Raw genomic sequence first — 20262 nt, forward strand, 5'->3', positions numbered from 1 at the left:
GTCCGACCGCTGGGGCCCCCTGCGATCTCTCTGTACGGGGGCCAGGCTCTCCGGCCAGATAGCGGGTGTCGACCCCCGCACGAAGCGGCGGCCGACACGCCCCCTCAATACATCTCTATGGCAGAGCCGGAGATTGCCGAAGGCAGCGCTTCGGCTCTGCCATTGAGTTTTATTGAGGGGGCGTGTCGGACGCCGCTTGGGGCGGAGGTCGACACGCCCGCAGGCTGTCGGGGCTCCGTTCAGGAGATCGCAGGGGGCCCCAGCGGTCGGACACCCGCAATCTCAAACTTATCCCCTATCCTTAGAATAGGGGATAAGTTGTTCACCACTGGGTCACCACTGGACTACTCCTTTAATAAACATGTTCGATATCCACCCGTGCGTATCAATTTGCTTTTTGGTCACATCACATCGCATACAAATGAAATAAAAAGTGATCAAAAAGTCACATATACGCAAACGTGGTACCGATAAAAGCTGCCGATCACAACGCAAAAATGAGCCCTCATATAGCCCTGTATAGAGAAAGACAAGAGAGTTATAGGGGTCAGGACAGGGCAATTTTAAACATAACATTTTGTTTAAAAAGTTTACAATCATAGTAAAGCATGTAAACATGGGTATCACCTTCATTGTACTGACCCACAGAATAAATTGAACATGTCATTTTTACCGTAAAGTGTACAGCTTGAAAATGAAACCCCCCCCCCCAAAAGTTGTAAAATTGCAGTTTTCGTTTAAATTTTCTTCTTTTTAATAGAAATAATTTACAAATTTGTTTAATTTTCTGGAGCCAATTAATATGAAAAAAATTATTTTCCACCGGAGTACCCCTTTAAAGAAAAACAGACAGGGGCTAGACCTTGCCAGGCTTAGGCTAAACTTCCCTGTACTTTGAGGTAAACCAAGTCCTGCTGGGAGTCAGGAGAACATGGCGAGAGGGTCTCCACCTCCTTGACTGCACTGCCCAAATTTGCATATGACACAAACCTTGGTTATTCTGGGCAGACCAGGGCAACGCTTTAGGCTCCTACAGACACCACTGGCAAATAGATGGTCACACCCTTTAAAAACAAATAAATATATACACCCTCATATGGAGCTGCTTGACAGAAAAACAAATAGTTTTCATCTTAAAGTTGTTAAAATCTTCACAAAATATTTTAAAACAATAAACATTAAATAGAAAACAAAGAATACCTCCATTAAAATTCCCTTCTTGTGCTATATCTCCCCAGCACTATAGCTTTCTGCAGAACAAGTGCCAGTAGTTAACATGTCCGCCGCTGACGTCTTCCGGCGAGGCACGTGCACCTTGCCGTCACTTCCGGCGTCTCTCTGCATTCTGCGGTGTTGCCTGGCAACCGCTGACAGTGGCGGGCGTTTAAGATGAAGCGGGCGAACGTTCTGAAGGAGGCTCTGTGCGCACTGTGCCGGCTCTTATCCGCCTCCGGGTCACACTGGGATCCCGAGACGTTCCGGAAATCTAAGTTTAACCGGCCGGAGGCGGTAAGAGACGGGAAGCACTTACTATGGCCTCCTTAGCGCTGTCACCGTGCAGCCAATCAGCTTCCCTCTTTCTCTTTGCGTCATGCGTTTCAAAGCTAAGACGTGCATCCTGATTGGTTGCCGCGGGAGCTGTCTCCAGTGTGGCGCCTGGAGTTATAAACTCCAGCTTTGTGTGTTGTCACTATGTCAGGTCGTGTTCACACTTTACGATATAGATGCAGATTCCTCTCCCCTTTTATATAACTTTACACTTTATCTGTTCCCTTAGGGGATTACTATGTACAATGCTGTGCCATGGCCCAGCATTGTGCAGTGCTCTGCTGATACAGCCTGGTTCTGCTGCCATTTTACCTCATCAGACAACCGTGATCACGCTGTGTCTGAAGAGCACTACTTAACAACAGACACCTGTCATTTTATTCTTTTAGGTGCTGTGACCGGCATTGGTCACGGCATCTGAAGGGTTAATGATGGGTGACTGATAGTAGCCGTCACTCGCTGCCTATGAAGCAAATGCAGCTGCTTCGCTTGCCCTACAAACTCTAAAAGGAGAATTCTATCCAAAATTAACTTGTCCCCTATTCACAGAATAGGGGATAACTAGCTGATTGCATAGGGGTCTGACTGCTGGGACCGCCTGGGTCACATTCCGGAGATCGCAGGAGGGTCCCAGCTGTCGGATCTCCCCGCGATCAGCTAGTTATCCTCTATTCTAGAGATGAGCGAACTTACAGTAAATACTATTCGTCACGAACTTCTCGGCTCGGCAGTTGATGACTTATCCTGCGTAAATTAGTTCAGCTTTCAGGTGCTCCGGTGGGCTGGAAAAGGTGGATACATTCCTAGGAAAGAGTCTCCTAGGACTGTATCCACCTTTTCCAGCCCACCGGAAAGCTGAACTAATTTATGCAGGAAAAGTAATCAACTGCCGAGCCGAGAAGTTCGTGACGAATCGAATTTACTGTAAGTTCGCTCATCTCTACTCTATTCAGTGGATACTGGATAAGTTAGTTTTGGCTTAACACTGTAGGGCGTACAGGTATGCCCTGGTTCGTTAAAGGGGTATTCCAGCTTTATACATCTTATCCCCTATCGAAAGAATCGCAGGGCTCCTGTCGCAATCTCTGTGCAGCCCCCGGCATTCTGTGCCAGGCGCTGCCTCCGAGATGGGGACATGACGTCACACCACGCCCCTCCAATCATGTCTATGGAAGGGGGCGTGATGGCCGTCACACCCCCTCCCACAGACATGAATGGAGGGGTGTGGCATGATGTCACGTCCCCGTCTCGGAGGCAGCGCCTGGCACAGAATGCTGGAATTGTGGCTGGACCCCTGCGATCATACATCTTATCCTCTCTCCTTTGGATAGGGGATAAGATGTATAAAGCCGGAATACCCCTTAAAGTCCCAGACGGCAAGGGCGTATAGGTACATACACCCTGTGTCGTCTAGGGGTTAAAAGGCTGCGATTGCTAGTCTTAAGCCGGGAGGTGCATGGACTCACACTTAACTCCCCGGCCAGCAGGTCCAACCCTTTCGCTGCATAGACGTATACATTTAAAAGGTCGGATTTGATTGACAGCTGGGGAGGGAGGCGAATTCTGCCGCAATCTTTCCTGGCTTATAACTGTCGGTCAAGGGGCAAAGTGCCCAGCCAAGTGCTTTTACCCCCTTTGTTCTAGCCATTGGGTAGGGTCATGGCACCCAGACCCCAATGATCACTCACTATGATATGTCATGTTTGGGAAATTTTGGAGGCAGGCCACTGCTGTGTCTACATCCACACTGGTTACAGGGAGCATACCATTATATGCCAGCATACCTAAACTGGGTAACCAGACTCTTCTCCCAAGGTAGCTGATCATGCTGGACCTTGTAGTTCATTCCTAATGTCTGTCCTGGCCTTTTATGAGTCATAAAAGCCCTTACTGTATCACTGTTTGGCCCCCTGTACAGCCTGGCGATTCAACTTCTGCTATTCTGAAGTTGCAGAAGGAACATATATCTCCTCTGTTGTGGCTGATGCGCATGAATTGTTGTTCAAAATGGCCGTTCTTGGTTCACCAGAGTGGTAGTGTGTCCCCCCTTCATAGTCGTTTTACTTGCAAGGTTCTGGCACCAGTTGATTTAAAGATTTTTTTTTCCAGTGGAGTACCCCTTTAATTCAGTCACAGAAGAAATGTTGAGTCTTTGTACACAAATTAATATTATTTCTGTCATATTTTTGGCTTCACAGGCATCAGAGTTCTGGAATCTGCTGTACTCCCTGCTAAGGCAAATCTTTCCAGGCGAACAAGATTCATCACCTTCAGCACACGAGAAGATAAACTTGGGTATGTCACAACCTTACACTTTCTTGATGTATGAGCGCAAGAATTCGGATCTTCAATGCTTAGACTTATACCTCCGCTATTTTTCTTTGCAGTCTCCCTGGTCCCCTCGGGAATAATGGGAATTGACTTTGTAAAAGAGCCTATAATACATTTAAAAAAAACTCTTCTCTCCCATTCTGTCCCTAATAGTATTTGTTTCTGTATATGAGGATAGGCTAAATGCCTCCTTCGTATTTTCATTGCAGCTTTAACCCCTTAAGGACACAGCCCATTTTGACCTTAAAGGGGTACTCCTCCCCTAGCATCTTATCCCCTATCCAAAGGATAGGGGATAAGATGTCAGATCGCAGGTCATCTTGCTGCTGATGACCCCCAGGATCTCCGCTGCAGCACCCCGCTTTCATTACTGCACAGAGCAAACTCGCTCAGTGCGTAATGACCGGCGATGCAGGGGCCGGAGCATCGTGACGTCACGTGATGGCCGCCACGCCCCCTCACATAGACTTGTATTGAGGGGCGGGCTGTGATGTCACGAGGGGGCGGAGCGTGACGTAACGATGCTCCGGCCCCTGTATTGCCCGTCATTACGCACAGAGCGAGTTTGCTGTGTGCAGTAATGATAGGGGGGTGCTGCAGCGGAGATCCCGGGGGTCCGGGGGAGATAAAATGCTAGGGGCAGAGTACCCCTTTAAGGACACAGCCAATTTTATTTTAGCGTTTTCGTTTTTCCTCCTCGCCTTCTAAAATCCATAACTCTTTTTAATATTTCCATATGAGGGCTTGTTTTTTGCGTGACCAGATGTACTTTTTACTTACATCACTAATTTTACCCTAAAATGTATGGTAAACCCCCCAAAACATTTTTGTGTAAGGAAATTTAAACGAAAATCATAATTTTGCTAATTTGGGGGGGGTTTCATTTAGGGATCGACCGATATCGTTTTTTTAGGGCCGATAGCCGATAACTTATACCAATATTCCGGTATAAGTTATCGGCTATTTATCCCCCCGCGACACCGCTGCAGATCATTGATTTAAAGCGGGCGCTTTAAATCAATGCACTGCAGTGGCTTTTGCGGTGCCATAGGCCGCCGCCGCCACCACCCGCTTCTCTCCCCCTACCTGTCAGGGTGGTCCGGGCCATCCATCCTTCCTTCCTGTAGTGTCCGGCGGCATTCTGGGTGAAGGGTGAACCGGTCCGGGCTGTCCTTCTTCTCTGGCGGTCATCTTCTCCACTCCGGGCAGGCTCCGGCCTAGTAATGCTGCATAGACGCCGCTGCGGAGTGACGCCTGTGTGCAGCGACGCACCTGACGTCACGGCGTAGCGGCGTCTATGCAGATACTAGGCCGGAGCCTGTCCGGAGTGGAGAAGGACAGCCCGGACCGGTTCACCCTTCATCCGGAACGCTCCCGGACACTACAGGAACGATGGATGGCCCGGCCACCCCCATTACAGGTAAGTTTCATTTTTTTTATTGACTCGGAGGGTGGGGGAGGGGCCCGACCGGTATAGCGGTATGGGCAAAAATCCTTACCGGTATCGGTATACCACCCAGCACTACGGTGGGGGGTGCGACGCTGTGCGGTGGGTCGGGGGTGCGACGCGGTGCGGTGGGTCGGGGGGGGGGGCGGTCGCGGTGCGGGGGGCGGGGCATTATCGACTTATCGGCAAGGTAATTGCCGATACCGATAATGCCCAAAATCATGATTATCGGCCGATAATATCGGCCATACCGATAATCGGTCGATCCCTAGTTTCATTTCCACACTGTACACTTTTCGCGCATGATTAAGGGGGTCCGCCCCTGAAACATTGTGCCATGACTGGTGAACATACTGAATATACTGCTGTTTTCCACTATTTAATATGAAGGTCCTGTGAGACTATCTATTTGCTAAAAGGATAAAAGAAAATATAGTCGGATGAATTTCCATTTCAAGAAACGTGAGTTATGTCTTTTAAAGTCGCTCACCTCATGAGATATTTATAGTTGGCGGGCTGTTAGCAGTCTATTGCCCTACACGTGTGTTATATTGACGAGCCGGAGATACCCGAACACTGTATCTCGGGTTGTCCCATAAGGATACATGGAGAGGGCTTGTCGGCTGCTTCATGTGTTCTGAAGGGGACGTGTTCTCACTCACCATGCATTCACTTCCTCCCTGAGTCTGCTGTGCTGGGTCTCTTCATCCAGTCACTGCAAGCCACTTTGTAATCCCCTCCTCTCTGTTTTCATGCTTCATTCTGATAGGACAGGAGTGAGCACAGAGGAGAGCTATTCCTGCCCTCATTCCTGGACTTCGTCCTTGCCTGTGCTTCAGCTGGGATAAAGGTGATGCTGCTATTTAAAATATATATTATGAAAAGAGAGAGAAATCTATTCAAAACACCCCTATTTTACTATTTATTTTATTAAAAAAGAGAAAAAAATAACTAAACTATGAAAAAGAATGATGCATAATTGCTAGTTATTCAGTTTATTTTTTTCCCCCTTCTTACAGCTGATCGGGTAACATATGTAAAAAGTGTTCTTCTGATCCAAGGATATGGCAGGCTGAAATTTTACCTTCTCCCGGGTGATGGTGAAGAAGGCAGCAGGGAAATACTTCTGGCCTTTTCTTGGCTCCTGCACAGAGTGAAGATACTTGAAATTCTTTTGCAAAAGAAAAGAGTCCAAGTGGGAGACCACATTACCATTTGCTTGGTACGTAGCTAATATAAGTAGACTTGTGCTACTTGGGCTGATTTGGGTAATTTTAAGTTTTTTAATGTCTGGCTTAGTGATTGGCTAAGCAAGCAGGTCCTGCTGAGACATCTAGCCTTGAAAGCAGGAAGAAGAGATGAGCAATGGGGGACAAGTATACAACATGTGGTGTCGGTCCCTAGGAAATATAGGGAGTATATCAGAGCTGGAGGGGAGGTGTATAACCACTAGATATCCTGATCCTATAGAGATATCAGTAGCAGTATTCAGATAGAGCTGTAGGGGAGGGGTTTAACTACTATATATATATATCTATATATATATATATATATATATATATATATATCTACATATATATCTATCCTGATCCCATAGACATAGCGGCAGCTGTATACAGATAGAGCTGTAAGGGAGGTGAATAACTGCTATATATCCTGATCTCATAAAGATAGCAGCAGCAGTATACAGATAGAGCTGGGATCGACCGATTATCGGTTTGGCCGATACTATCGGACGATATTGACGATTTTGGACATTATTGGTATCGGCAATTACCTTGCCAATAATGCCCCGCCTCCCCTCCCCGCCTCAAGACCACTGCCGCCACTGCCCCATTGCCTCCCCAGTTTTATAATTACCTGTTCCCGGGGCCAGGGGTCTGCGCTACTTCTGGCTACTGCGCAATGACGAGTGACGTCCTCAACGCGACGTCACCGTCAGTGTGCACAGTGACAGCTCAGGAGGACGCCGCCGGAGCCAGAAGTAGCGTGGACCCCAGGAACAGGTAATTATAAAACCGGGTATGGGGGAGGCAATGGGGCAGCGGCGGCGGTGGTGGTTGGAGTAGGGAGGACCCCAGGACAGGCAGGGGGAGAGAAGCGGGTGGTGGCGGCAGTCTTTGGCCCCGCAAAAGCCGCTGCAGTTCATTGATTTAAAGCGCCCGCTTTAAATCATTGATCTGCAGCGGCTTCTTGGTTGGGGGGGGGGATAGCTGATAACTTATACCGGAATATCGGTATGAGTTATTGGCTATCAGCCTGAAAGGTCACAGATTATCAGTATCGGCCCTGAAAAATCGATATCGGTCGATCCCTAATCCTTATCCCATAGAGATAGCAGCAGTATACAGATAGAGCTGGAGTGGAGGTGTATAGCTACTGTATATCCTTATCCCATAGAGATTGCAGCAGTATACAAATAGAGCTGGGAGGGGAGGGATCTTTGAGCTGCAATGAGAGATCTGGTAGGCAATGACATCATCCTGTAGTTCACAGAAAGTCAGCTGACCCAGGACTGACTACTTCTTCTGACACATTAAACACTAAGGGGGAGATTTATCAAAACCCGTCCAGAGGAAAAGTTGCTTAGTTGCCCATAGCAACCAATCAGATCGCTGCTTTCATTTTACAAAAGACCTGAAAACTGAACAGAGCGATCTGATTGGTTGCTATGGGCAACACAGCAACTTTTCCTCTGGACAGGTTTTGATAAATCTCCCCCTAAGAGTTCCTGTGGGTCAGACTGGTGATCACATGACCCAGTTACAACCATGAACTGTATGGATGCAGCTGTGCTGGAATGATACAAGTGGAGCTGTAAGTGAACTAGTGATGGTGAGTTTGCATGATAAGGGCAAAAAGAACAAAAGAAATCTCCGCAGTGCTTCTTTACAGATATTTACAAAGCTCTTATTTGTACATTTCTCCGAGATTTCCTATGACAGGTATATCTGAAGAGCTCTGTTCACCATCTCAGTTCTGTTTTTTTCCCGATTAGTCCTAATGTTTCTTCTTACGGTCTGTCATTCTCAGAACTGCACACAAGTGCATATGAATTCTAATCCCTTCGGGGTCGGGAGCTTTTAAGAAGATGTAGTGTAGCCCCGAATGAGCCATCAGATTACAGCGTCAGAAAGGAAAATATAATCAGTGACCTGATTATGGGGAACGGCTCGGTCTGTGGAGACTGCTATATGCACACGAGGAACCCAGGCTTAAAGGGGTATTCCAGGAAAAAACTTTTTTTTATATAAATCAACTGGCTCCAGAAAGTTAAGCAGATTTGTAAATTACTTCTATTAAAAAATCTTAATCCTTTCAGTACTTATGAGCTTCTGAAGTTAAGATTGTTCTTTTCTGTCTAAATCCTCTCTGATGACACGTGTCTCGGGGAAACGCCCAGTTTAGAAGAGGTTTGCTATGGGGATTTGCTTCTAAACTGGGCGTTTACCGAGACAGATGTCATCAGAGAGGATTTAGACAGAAAAGAACAACCTTAACTTCAGAAGCTCATAAGTACTGAAAGGATTAGGATTTTTTTAATAGAAGTAATTTACAAATCTGTTTAACTTTCTGGAGCCAGTTGATATATAAAAAAAGTTTTTTCCTGGAATACCCCTTTAATGGATGTTTCATGTCCTTATAGCAGCCTAAATGTTTGGGAATGAATGGTTAACATAGGCTTACCTATTTTTTGGAAAGGTCACTGTTTTTTTAAGGCAGTGTTTCCCAACCCGGGTGCCTCCAGCTGTTGCCTTCGGCTGTCCGGGCATGCTGGGAGTTGTCGTTTTGCAACAGCTGGAGGCACCCTGGTTGGGAAACACTGTTTTAAAGAGGTACTCCAATGGAAAACATTTATATATGTAAATTACTTCTATTTAAAAATGTTAAACCTTCCAGTATTTATGAGCTGCTGTATGCTCCAGAGGAAGTTCTTTTCCTTTTGAATTTCTTTTGTCTGACCATTTTGTTTATAAATCAACTGGCTCCAGAAAGTTAAACAGATTTGTAAATTACTTCTATAAAAAAAAAAAAAAATCTTAATCCTTCCAGTACTTATCAGCTGCTGTATGATCCAAAGGAAGTTGTGTACTTTTCTGTCTGACCACGGTGCTCTCTGCTGACACCTCTGTCCATGTCAGGAGCTGTCCAGAGTAGAAGCAAATCCCCATAGAAAACCTATCCCGCTCCGGACAGTTCCTGATATGGACAGAGGTGTCAGCAGAGAGCACCGTGGTCAGACAGAAAGGAAATTCAAAAAAGAAAATAACTGTCTGTGGAGCTGATAAGCACTGGAAGGATTAAGATTTTAAATAGAAGTAAATTTACAAATAGGGAAATGTAGATATGTGTAGCTCAACCACAGAAAAATGAGCGAGGTTAACTAAAAGCTCTCCCCCACAGAGAGATGCAGAAAAGTGAAAAAATAGGATATTAGTCCTCAGCTCAATATCAGAAAAAAGATTAATGGGGGATGTCTGGTATCAATAATAGAGAAAAAACACAATTAGTGTATAAATGGTATTTAATAGATATTAAATAGTGCGTTCCCGCAGGGCCCTACGGTAGTGCACAATTAGTTAAAAAAGAAATATAAAATACAACAAGTAGTTACACTACAGAGCGAGTGTATCTATTAAGGCTAACAGCCGTATAATGATACACTGGGTGATGATATGTTAAAGTGTTACTCTGATCAGAATGATAGTAAATTCAGTGTGCACAAAAATAATAATAATAATAATAATAATAATAATAATAAAACGTTCCTCCTGGAAAGAAAAATGGTTTGATAGAAAAAATGGATGATACAAGAAAAATAAGTCCTGAAAAATAGGTCCTGAAAATGAAAAGTCCTGTAAATGATGGAGTTATGACCTGTAGGATGGATCCTATAATTGGCCTAAAATAATGTCCTGCAAAAAATAATGTCCTGCAAAAAAACGTATACTGTATATGATGATACCATATGAATTGTTTAAATAGTGGATATTGCAATTAAATCGCTGTTGCCGGTTTCTCCACTCCACAACCTACAAATAGAAATAAAGTCACTGGCACGATTGTGCCACTCACCGCACCGCTGGTGGACAGATGGATGATGAACGAATAAGCTCTAGCCGGGGCGGCGTGATGGTCGCGAGATATACAGCCGTTCTCACCGGCGAGCTGTCCCTTGGCGTCAGGTGTACTCTAGCCAGGGCGGAGTGTTGGTCGCAGAATATCCAGCCGCTCTCACCGGCGAGTTAACTCTTGGCGTCTGACGTAGCAGGTCAGCTGATGGCAGGTCCACCACTGAGGAAGGGGTATTACTTATCTGCTCTGAACCCCGAAACGCGTTTGGTGACTGAGATTGAGCCTCTTTTATTGGTCTAGTTCACACTACAGCTGCGGTTATACAAACATCTATCGGATAGTTCCTCTCTGGAGAGATTTCATCCACTATCCATTCATTACATGGTCCGGTACTTAAACTCATCTGCTGAACCGGTGTAGAACCCTCCACCATTGGATCAACATCTCTATCTTCATGCAGTATTACTATACAACATCATCTAGCACCAACTAACCTCCCGCACAAGGTCAGCTGACCTGCCATCAGCTGACCTGCTACGTCAGACGCCAAGAGTTAACTTGCCGGTGAGAGCGGCTGGAGATTCTGCGACCAACACTCCGCCCCGGCTAGAGTACACCTGACGCCAAGGGACAGCTCGCCGGTGAGAACGGCTGTATATCTCGCGACCATCACGCCGCCCCGGCTAGAGCTTATTCGTTCATCATCCATCTGTCCACCAGCGGTGCGGTGAGTGGCACAATCGTGCCAGTGACTTTATTTCTATTTGTAGGTTATGGAGTGGAGAAACCGGCAACAGCGATTTAATTGCAATATCCACTATTCAAACAATTCATATGGTATCATCATATACAGTGTACGTTTTTTTGCAGGACATTATTTTTTGCAGGACATTATTTTAGGCCAATTATAGGATCCATCCTACAGGTCATAACTCCATCATTTACAGGACTTTTCATTTTCAGGACCTATTTTTCAGGACTTATTTTTCTTGTATCATCCATTTTTTCTATCAAACCATTTTTCTTTCCAGGAGGAACGTTTTATTATTATTTTTATTCTTATTTTTGTGCACACTGAATTTACTATCATTCTGATCAGAGTAACACTTTAACATACCATCACCCAGTGTATCATCCAGTGTATCATTATACGGCTGTCAGCCTTAATAGATACACTCGCTCTGTAGTGTAACTACTTGTTGTATTTTATATTTCTTTTTTAACTAATTGTGCGCTACCGTAGGGCCCTGCGGGAACGCACTATTTAATATTTATTAAATACCATTTATACACTAATTGTGTTTTTTCTCTATTATTGATACCAGACATCCTCCATTAATCTTTTTTCTGATATTGAGCTGAGGACTAATATCCTATTTTTTCAAATTTACAAATCTGTTTAACTTTCTGGTACCAGGTGATTTAAAGAAAAAAATGTTTTCCAGGGGAGTACCCCTTTAATGTCTATATTGTCATTTTGGGGATAGTTTTTTGACATCAGGATCAGACCTGCAGACTTTATAGATGTCATTGTGTGGTCCCTGTCAGCACTGCAAGGATTAGTGGAACTGGCTAGTGTAAGGAATGTTTATTCCTACATACAGGTTAAAGCTGTAATATCGCTGAAAAAATGATACTAATATATGTTATACACTACGTCATGCATATGCTTTACATGTGTTTTATGTGTCTAGCCTCTCTCTGTATTTGACTCACAAATCCCTCTGTTCTGCTGCTTACTCATTCTGACATCCACTGCTCAGGAAGGGGTGTGTCCAAGACAATCACTGAGCCCACCCTTACTCACCATGCATTAAAGGAGTATTCCATGAAAAAAAAAAAATTTTGTTCATATCAACTGGCTCCAGAAAGTCAAACATATTTGTAAATTACTTCTATAAAAAAAATATCTTAATCATTCCAGCACTTCTCAGCTGCTGAAGTTGAGTTGTTCTTTTTTGCCTGACCACTATGCTCTCTGCTGACACCTCTGTCCATGTCAGGAACTGTCCAGAGTGGGAGAAAATCCCCATAGCAAACCTCTCCTGCTCTGGACAGTTCCTGACATGGACAGAGGTGTCAGCAGAAAGCACTGTTGTCAGACAGAAAATAACTCAACTTCAGCAGCTGAGAAGTACTGGAAGGATTAACATTTTTAATCTAAGTCATTTACAAATCTGTTTAACTTTCTGGAGCCAGCTGATATGAATTTTTTTTCTCTCCATGGAATACCCCTTTAACTTCCTCCCTGAGTCTGCTGTGCTGTGTCTCTTCATCCAATCACTGCAGTCTGCTCTGTAAGCCCCTCCTCTGTTTTCATGCTGCAGTCTGATAGGACAGGAGTGAGCACAGAGGAGTACTAGTCCTGCCCTCACTTTCTGGACTTTGTCCATGCCTGTGCTTCACCTTGGAAAAACATGATGCTGTAGCCAGACAAGGTTATGTTCTGGATGGTATGGGAACCGCCTTTTTTTATAAACCATTAATTCTATAACAAAGAAAGAAAACATTTTTAGAAAGTTTAGTGTTTTGCAAAGATGTACAACGTATAAAAAGTTTTTTTGATTCCTAAAGTGCCCATTTATGTTTATTTATTTATTTATTTATTTCTCAAAGGGCATTCTGGGGGTTTTAATTTTAGACCATTTTTGGTCAAGTACATAACAGATTTTTATATCCGTGCACCACGAGTCCTCCTAGTTCCTCCCCCGATCTTACCCTTATCCCCTATTCTTTTGTGGATAGGAAATAACTGTCCAGGGCACCTGTGGATATGTTTTTTTTTTTTTTGGCTGGCTAACCCCAGCCAAAAAAAACTATCCACATGCCTCCTATAGCTGCAGACACCACGTCATCCATTCATTTCTATTAGAGTGCCACACTCAAGACACTTGTCCTCTATCCTGTGAATAGGGAATCTCTTTGGTTGTTTTTTTTACTAAACACTGTATTAGAGCAGAATTTTAAAAACAGTCGACCTCCAGCTGTTGCAAAACTACAACTCCCAGCATGCCCAGACATGCTTTAAAAAGTCACCAAATAAACGTTTCTTAACTAACTCAGGCTATGTTCCCTAAATACACCTAACACTCCTGTCACCCTTAAAAAAATTTCGGAGCTTTAAAAAGCTATGTATCATGTTTTTCTTGCTCACATAGTGAAATCTCCCAGTGGGAGAAAGCGGACGTTTCCCTGTAGGCATGACCTCACTGAAGCCTGCTGGGGGACCACTTTTGCCCTCACATCGTTGCAGTGCTGTGTTTAATAGAAGCCTCAGGCTCTATGCATGTTTCAGTGAGGCTCTTTGCAGCTTTCAGTGAGGCTCTGTGCAGCTATGAATCAAGCCCAGTGCAGAGAAGCACTTCCTGAGTTTGGTCTCCTGCCAGACCGGGAGGAGACCAAACCCACTGTATTAATTGCAGCAGGGAACCGAACAGAGCCACCTTGTGGCCATTTTTTCTATTAAATTTTAAAAATATTTATGTTGATAATTTTAAAAGCAAGTGAATGGGAAAGTGTCTGCTAATTACACAAGGGACACTATATTAACTGTTTTAGTTTGCAACAGCTTGAGGCACCTTAATTTCTCTTTCCATGCAAGGTGGGAAACACCATTTTTGGCCTATTATCTTTGACTAATGAAATTCTGGTGCATCCCTTATAATTACCCTATACAATCTTGAACAGGATTTCCAGGGCTCCTGTTGGAAGGGAGCAACAGTAGGATATTTGTAATACTACTTTATTTATTGTATATAGGAGTGCCAAAGATAGCAGTGGCCCCCTATTTTTGGCAGTCCCACATCCAATGGGTGGAGCAACAGCGCACATGGCCGACTACCGATCTATTCCAACAGCTACTTAGGGAACCACCACGATCATACACCTATCTCCTATTTTGTAGATAGAATACAGGTGGTGATGACGACACTACCCCTTTAAGTCCTCCACAACATTTAACATATATGTATGTCAAGATGTTGAGGCACTAGGTGTCATGTTGGCTCGGGGTCTGAGCCCACTCTATACATGACAGGTTCTGGGATCAGAAAACTTTTAATATCATGAGTTTATCTGCAAGCTGAAGAACAAACAAAATCCAGCTCACCCTATTCTCCCTGCTGCGATTCGGAAAGTGTAAGGCAACACCCGTAGCAATACACAAAGAATAGAATTGTCCAGCGCAGAAAGTTTCATTCTAAAACTTTATTTTATAAAAACAGACATCAGGAAACGGGTAGTGTCATATGACGCGTTTCAGGTGTTGTGCACACCCTTAATCGTACATGTATGATTAAGGGTATGGACAACACCTGAATCGTACATGACATTACCTGTTTTTTACTGTCTGTTTTTATACAATATAGTTTTGGAATCGCACTGCTTGCGTTGGGCATTTCTATCCTCTGTTATTTATTCCATTATTTTATCCCGAAATGGTACCAAGGAAAACTACAACCTCTGTGTAAAATAAATCAATAAATAAATAAAAGCCTGATTTGTTAAAAAAAAAAAATGAAGTTAATATAGGAAAAATAGGAATGGAAAGCAAAAAAATCATTTTGAAAAAAATATAAAATTTGCTACCATTTGGGGGCGTGTCCTTACACTGTAAGAAATTATCCAATCAAACCTGATGCCAGATTATGTAGGGACACGCCCCCACCCCTAGTGTAATGACTCCTAGGCTATATTCACACAGCAGAAATTTTCCAGGCGCTGACGAAGAGCAACATATGCTTGAAACGCGTTGTCCATACTATTTATAATAAATTACGTTTTTTATTTTTATGTCCATGTATCTCAGTTACTGCTAACTACCCACCGGGGAGCGCCTGTATGCACAGCATTCATTTTTCACATACTTTTTTTTTTTTTTTTAATGATACTACTTGTTCTGCAAAAAAAAATAAAAAAATTTGTATGGGTATGGAATGCAAAGAGAACGAATGTCGTCCTTAAAAATCGCTGCAACGCGAAGGGGTTAATGTAGATGAAAGCTGTTTTTAATGACTGTGTTGAATATTAGACTAATACGGATAATTGACGAGTGAGTTTATTAGCACAAATTCTATTTGTCAGATTTTGTCGCTTTAAAAAAGAAAAAAGGCGCCTTTCTTTTTTGTGACAAAAACTGGCTCCCTATTGATCTTCATTATGAACCATTTCTATAGAAACCACTAAAGGTTCATGCTTGTTCGTGCTGTGCGGAGAGAGTGGGTGCGTGAAAGGTTGTTTTCACCAGATTGTCGCTGGTACAGGGGCAGTGTAACAAAATGTACAGGCTGTACATAAGTGATTCGACATAATTATACTGCTGCAATTCTATTTTTACTACTCGCTGTTCTACACCGCCGGCTTACGTTATTCACGTCTAGAGTCCTGCTTTATACAAATGACTCCATGCGGCTTTAAGTGCGACTTACTAGAGCTGGAAAATGTTGATCAGTCAGAAGCTTCCAGATCAGAAGAAAGGAAAAAAAATAAATACTCTGAAAGGTATTCATACATCTCCAAGAATTTAGCGCCTTACTGTTTCAGCCATCAATCCTAGAGCTTTGAATGCACATTGCGGTGTGGTGAATGACACGAGACCTATCTGACCGATGTAAATCCGTTTGGGTCGCAACGGATTTGACCTAACTGCGGAGTTAAAGGGCTTGTGACATCTATGGGAAGGGGGCGTGACGTCAAGTCCCACCCCCTCAATGCAAGTCTATGGGAAGGGGGCGCGACAGCCGTCGCGCCCCCTTCCCATAGACTTTCATTGAGGGGGCAGGCAGTGATGTCACGAGGGGCGGGCGTGAACGCGGATGCCCGCACACAGTGTTCGGAACTCAATGTTCCGGTGCTGGGGAGCCGAGTAATCCTTTTAAATGAGCACTGTCAGATTCAAAAACCTTTTTATACGTTTTACATCCTGGTAAAACATTAAAGGGGTACTCCGGTGAAATCCTTTTTTCTTTTAAATCAACCGGTGGCAGAAAGTTAAACATATTTGTAAATGACTTCTATTAAAAAATATTAATCCTTCCAGTACTTATTAGCTGCTGAATGCTACAGAGGAAATTCCTTTCTTTTTGAAACACTGATGACATCACGAGCACAGTGCTCTCTGCTGACATCTCTGTCCATTTTAGCAACCATGCATAGCCGATGCATAGCAGATGTATGCTAAGGGCAGCATGGTGGCTCAGTGGTTAGCACTGCTGCCTTGCAGTGCTGGGGACTTGGGTTCAAATCCCACTAAGGACAACAATAAATAAAGTGTTGTTATTATTATTATTATAATAACGTCAGCAGAGAGAACTGTGCTCGTGATGTCATCAGAGAGCATTCCAAAAAGAAAATAATTTCCTCTGTAGTATTCAGCAGCTAATAAGTACAGGAAGGATTAAGATTTTTTAATAGAAGTAATTTACAAATATGTTTCACTTTCGGCCACCAGTTGATTTAAAAGAAAAAAGATTTTCACCGGAGTACCCCTTTAACCTCTTTAATATACAAATCTCCTTTTTATAAAAAAAAAAAAAAAAGTAATGGTGTATATAAAAAGACCACTAGGGGTCGCCATACTATCCAGAATATAATCCTGTCTAGCCTCAGCATCATCTTATCCCAGATGAAGCACAGGCTGGGACAAAGTCCAGGAAGTGAGGGCAGGACTATCACTTCTCTGTGCTCACTCCTGTCCTGTCAGACTGCAGCATAAAAAAAACAGAGAGGAGAGGGTTACAGAGCAGCCTGCAGTGGTTGGATGAAGAGACACAGCACAGCACACTTGGGGAGGAAGAATATCACAACAGACTCGGGAAGTAAGTGAATGCATGGTAAGTGAGGGCAGGCTCAGTGCTTGCCCCTTCCTGAGCAGTGGATGTCAGAATTAGTAAGCAGCCTAACAGAGGGATTTGTGATTCAAATACAGAAGCTAGACACATAAAAAGACATGTAAAGAATCTGCACAACCTAGTGAGTAATATATACAAGGATTGTTTTTTCCTGTGATGTCCGTCCATGCTGAAAGTTGTAGTTTTGTGACAGCTGGAGGCACGCCGATTAAAAAACACTGAACTAATTGTATATGGAGGCATCCTATCCTGACTGTGTCTAGCAGCGGGCTGAGCATGTATCAGGAGACGTAGCCATTACTCAAACAATAGCAATCTGAATTGTATGGTTTTACTACTACCAATCCCTGTAGTCAGCTGGGGTATTCCCATCTCAAGAATGTGTCCACAGGATAGTGGATACCAGGATGATTGGTGGGGGGGGGGGGTTCAGCCGCTCAGACCCCAAAAGAACTAAGGAGAAATGTTCACAGCCTGTGCTCTATTCATTTTATACATTGGTCAGTGCTCAGCTTGTCAATGTTCAGAAGCCCCATAGAGAATGAATGGAGTGCCGGCCGTGCCTGTGCTGTGTGCTCCATTCATCCCAACCCCAAAATTCTGGATCAGTGGGACTCATAGCTGTCAGACCCAACCGAGCAGCATGTTATCTCTTATCCTGTGTATAGGGGATAAAACCTCAGACGGGAATGTTTTTTGAAGGCTCCCATATACATAAGTCACATGTCAGCTGACCATCTGATGATGATATTGGAGGAGAAAATTATCAGCCTGTTGAATAGGGATTATTGAAGGGCGAGGGTGTACGATCGCAGAGGATCCTATTGACCCCTTGATCTCCAGAATGGGGCCTCGGCATTCGCGTGTCTCCATTTCTCCCATAGAAATGAATGTTGGGGGCAAAGCGTCATGACAGCAGCAGAGCCAAGCCAGGGTCCCATATGGGAGATCGTAGGGGATACCAGCAGTATGACCCCCCACGATCAGACACTTATCCCCTATCCTTTCTTTAAAGGAGTAATCTGGTAAAGGGGGTCCAACCGCTGGGGCCACCATGATCTCCAGGCCGGAACCTCAGCTCTCTTGTCATCTACCCATACACAGCACGGGCTCCATTAATCTCTGTGGGAGCGCCGATATTGCCAAGGCCTGTACTAATGAAGTGCACACGCTCCTCACTGAGCGCCGGGTCCCATCACCAGAGATCTCCTTAAAGGCTAAATTTCCACTCAACGTATTTTTGGTGTTTTTTGGTTTTGTTTTTTTTTGGGCCAGAAGAAAAGAACTCCACAAAAAACTGCCCTCCCATTTTGCACTCTCAAGATGCAGTTTGTGTGGCATTTTTTTCTGGAATAGTGGGTTTCAGACTTGGCATTTTTTTTTTTGGGGGGGGGGGGGGGGTTTCCCCCTGAATTTTTCTGCTTACAAGTGACTCGAGGACTTCTATTATAGAATCAATGAAAAAAATTTCAGAAAAAAACACCAATTTTTCTTAGTTTTTTTTCTACCATAGAAGTCTATGGAACTAAAAATAAAAATAAAAAGATTTCCTTTTAAAAACAAACAAAAAAAAATCCCAAAGTCTCAGCAGGGTTTGTATTTTCACATTTCCCTGTTGACTTACAGATGTAAGCTGTGCGGCGTATGTGACTTTTTTTAACTCTACGGTTCATCCATTCACAAAACTGCCATTCCATTAATGCTTTTATATTTCTCTGGTTTTATATTTCTATGCTCTCGTATCCATGTGTCTGAACTATATTCGTTTAACAGCTTTGCTATTGCTTTTTTTACATTCTAAAATGACAAGCGTCACTCCTCCCTTGTTACTTGGCAACACACTTCCTTATTGCAGTCAGATATTACCTACATAGCAGAGCTTACATCTTTCACGTAATCCTCATTATTCCACCCCAAAGATCTCGATCCGTCATTTGCATTCTCAGCGGAGTGTATTTTGTATTTAACTAGGAATATTACAGGAGTCTTAGAAAGCCACACCACAAACTGTTTGGACCACTGGAGTCAGCGCCGGGAGCTCGTGATGTCATGGCAACCGGCCCCCTCATTAGGTCAAGCCCCACCCCCTCAATGCAAGTCTATGGGAGGGGGCGTGACGGCTGTCACGCCGCCTCCCATAGATTTGCATTGAGGGGTGGGACGTGACATCATGAGGGGGCGGGGCTATGACATCACAAGCTCCTGGCTCCAGCGTTTGCAACAGTTTGTTCCAAACGCTGAGCAGCGGAGTACCCCTTTAAAGTGGTTGAGGTGTTGAAAAGTTGCCTTTCAAAGCTTGGGGCTGTTTCTTTATTTATTGCTGCTCCTCTGAACACCAGTAGTCAGTGGGAACACTCTGCCTGTAGCGTACCTGTCATATCACAGAAAAAAAATGCTTCTATATGTTACTCACTAGGTCATGCAGATTCTTTACCTGTTTTTTTGTGTCTTCTGTATTTGCCTCACAAATCCCTCTGTTCTGCTGCTCACTCATTCTGACATCCACTGGTCAGGAAGGGGTGTGTCCGAGGCAAGCACTGAGCCCGCCGTCACTCACCATGTATTCACTTCCTCCCTGAGTCTGCTGTACCGGGTCTCTTCAGCCAATCACTGCAGGCTGGTCTATAACCCCCTTCTCTCTGTTTTCATGCTGCATTCTGGTAGGACAGGAGTGAGCACGGAGGAGTGCTAGTCCCGCCCTCACTTACTGGACTTTGTCCCAGCCTGTGCTTCAGCTGGGATAAAGATGATGCTGCAGCAGGACTGGATTATCTTCTGGATGGTATGGAGACCCTTAAAGGGTCACGCCCCCTCCCATAGGCTTGCATTGAGGGGGCGGACCTGTGATCGACAGTAATCAGACCTGGAGCAAACATGCGTCGGGGACTGATTTTAACGGGGTGCGGCATGCAAGATCACGGGGGTCCCCAGCGGTGGGACCCCCGCGATCAGGCATCTTATCCCCTATCCTTTGGATAGGGGATAAGATGTCTAAGCACCAGAGTACCCCTT

General features: G+C 44.2%; 1 protein-coding gene across 4 annotated transcripts in view; it reads left to right on the forward strand.

Moving 5' to 3' along the window:
* The first annotated feature begins 1206 nt into the window (after window positions 1-1206).
* The window catches only part of TEDC1 (tubulin epsilon and delta complex 1), a 55696-nt gene continuing 36640 nt past the window's right edge, over window positions 1207-20262 (forward strand). For 3 of the 4 annotated variants that reach the window (XM_056545339.1, XM_056545338.1, XM_056545336.1), the window contains exons 1-3: window positions 1207-1509; window positions 3747-3843; window positions 6346-6548. In XM_056545339.1, coding sequence (XP_056401314.1) covers window positions 1390-1509; window positions 3747-3843; window positions 6346-6548 — 420 coding nt within the window. In that variant the 5' untranslated portion in view covers window positions 1207-1389. Of the gene's footprint in view, window positions 1510-1576; window positions 1700-3746; window positions 3844-6345; window positions 6549-20262 lie in introns of those variants that run through there. The other variant, XM_056545337.1, reaches the window with a different exon arrangement.

The sequence above is a fragment of the Hyla sarda genome, chromosome 11, assembly GCF_029499605.1.
Source record: "Hyla sarda isolate aHylSar1 chromosome 11, aHylSar1.hap1, whole genome shotgun sequence".
NCBI classification, from domain to species: Eukaryota; Metazoa; Chordata; class Amphibia; order Anura; family Hylidae; genus Hyla; species Hyla sarda.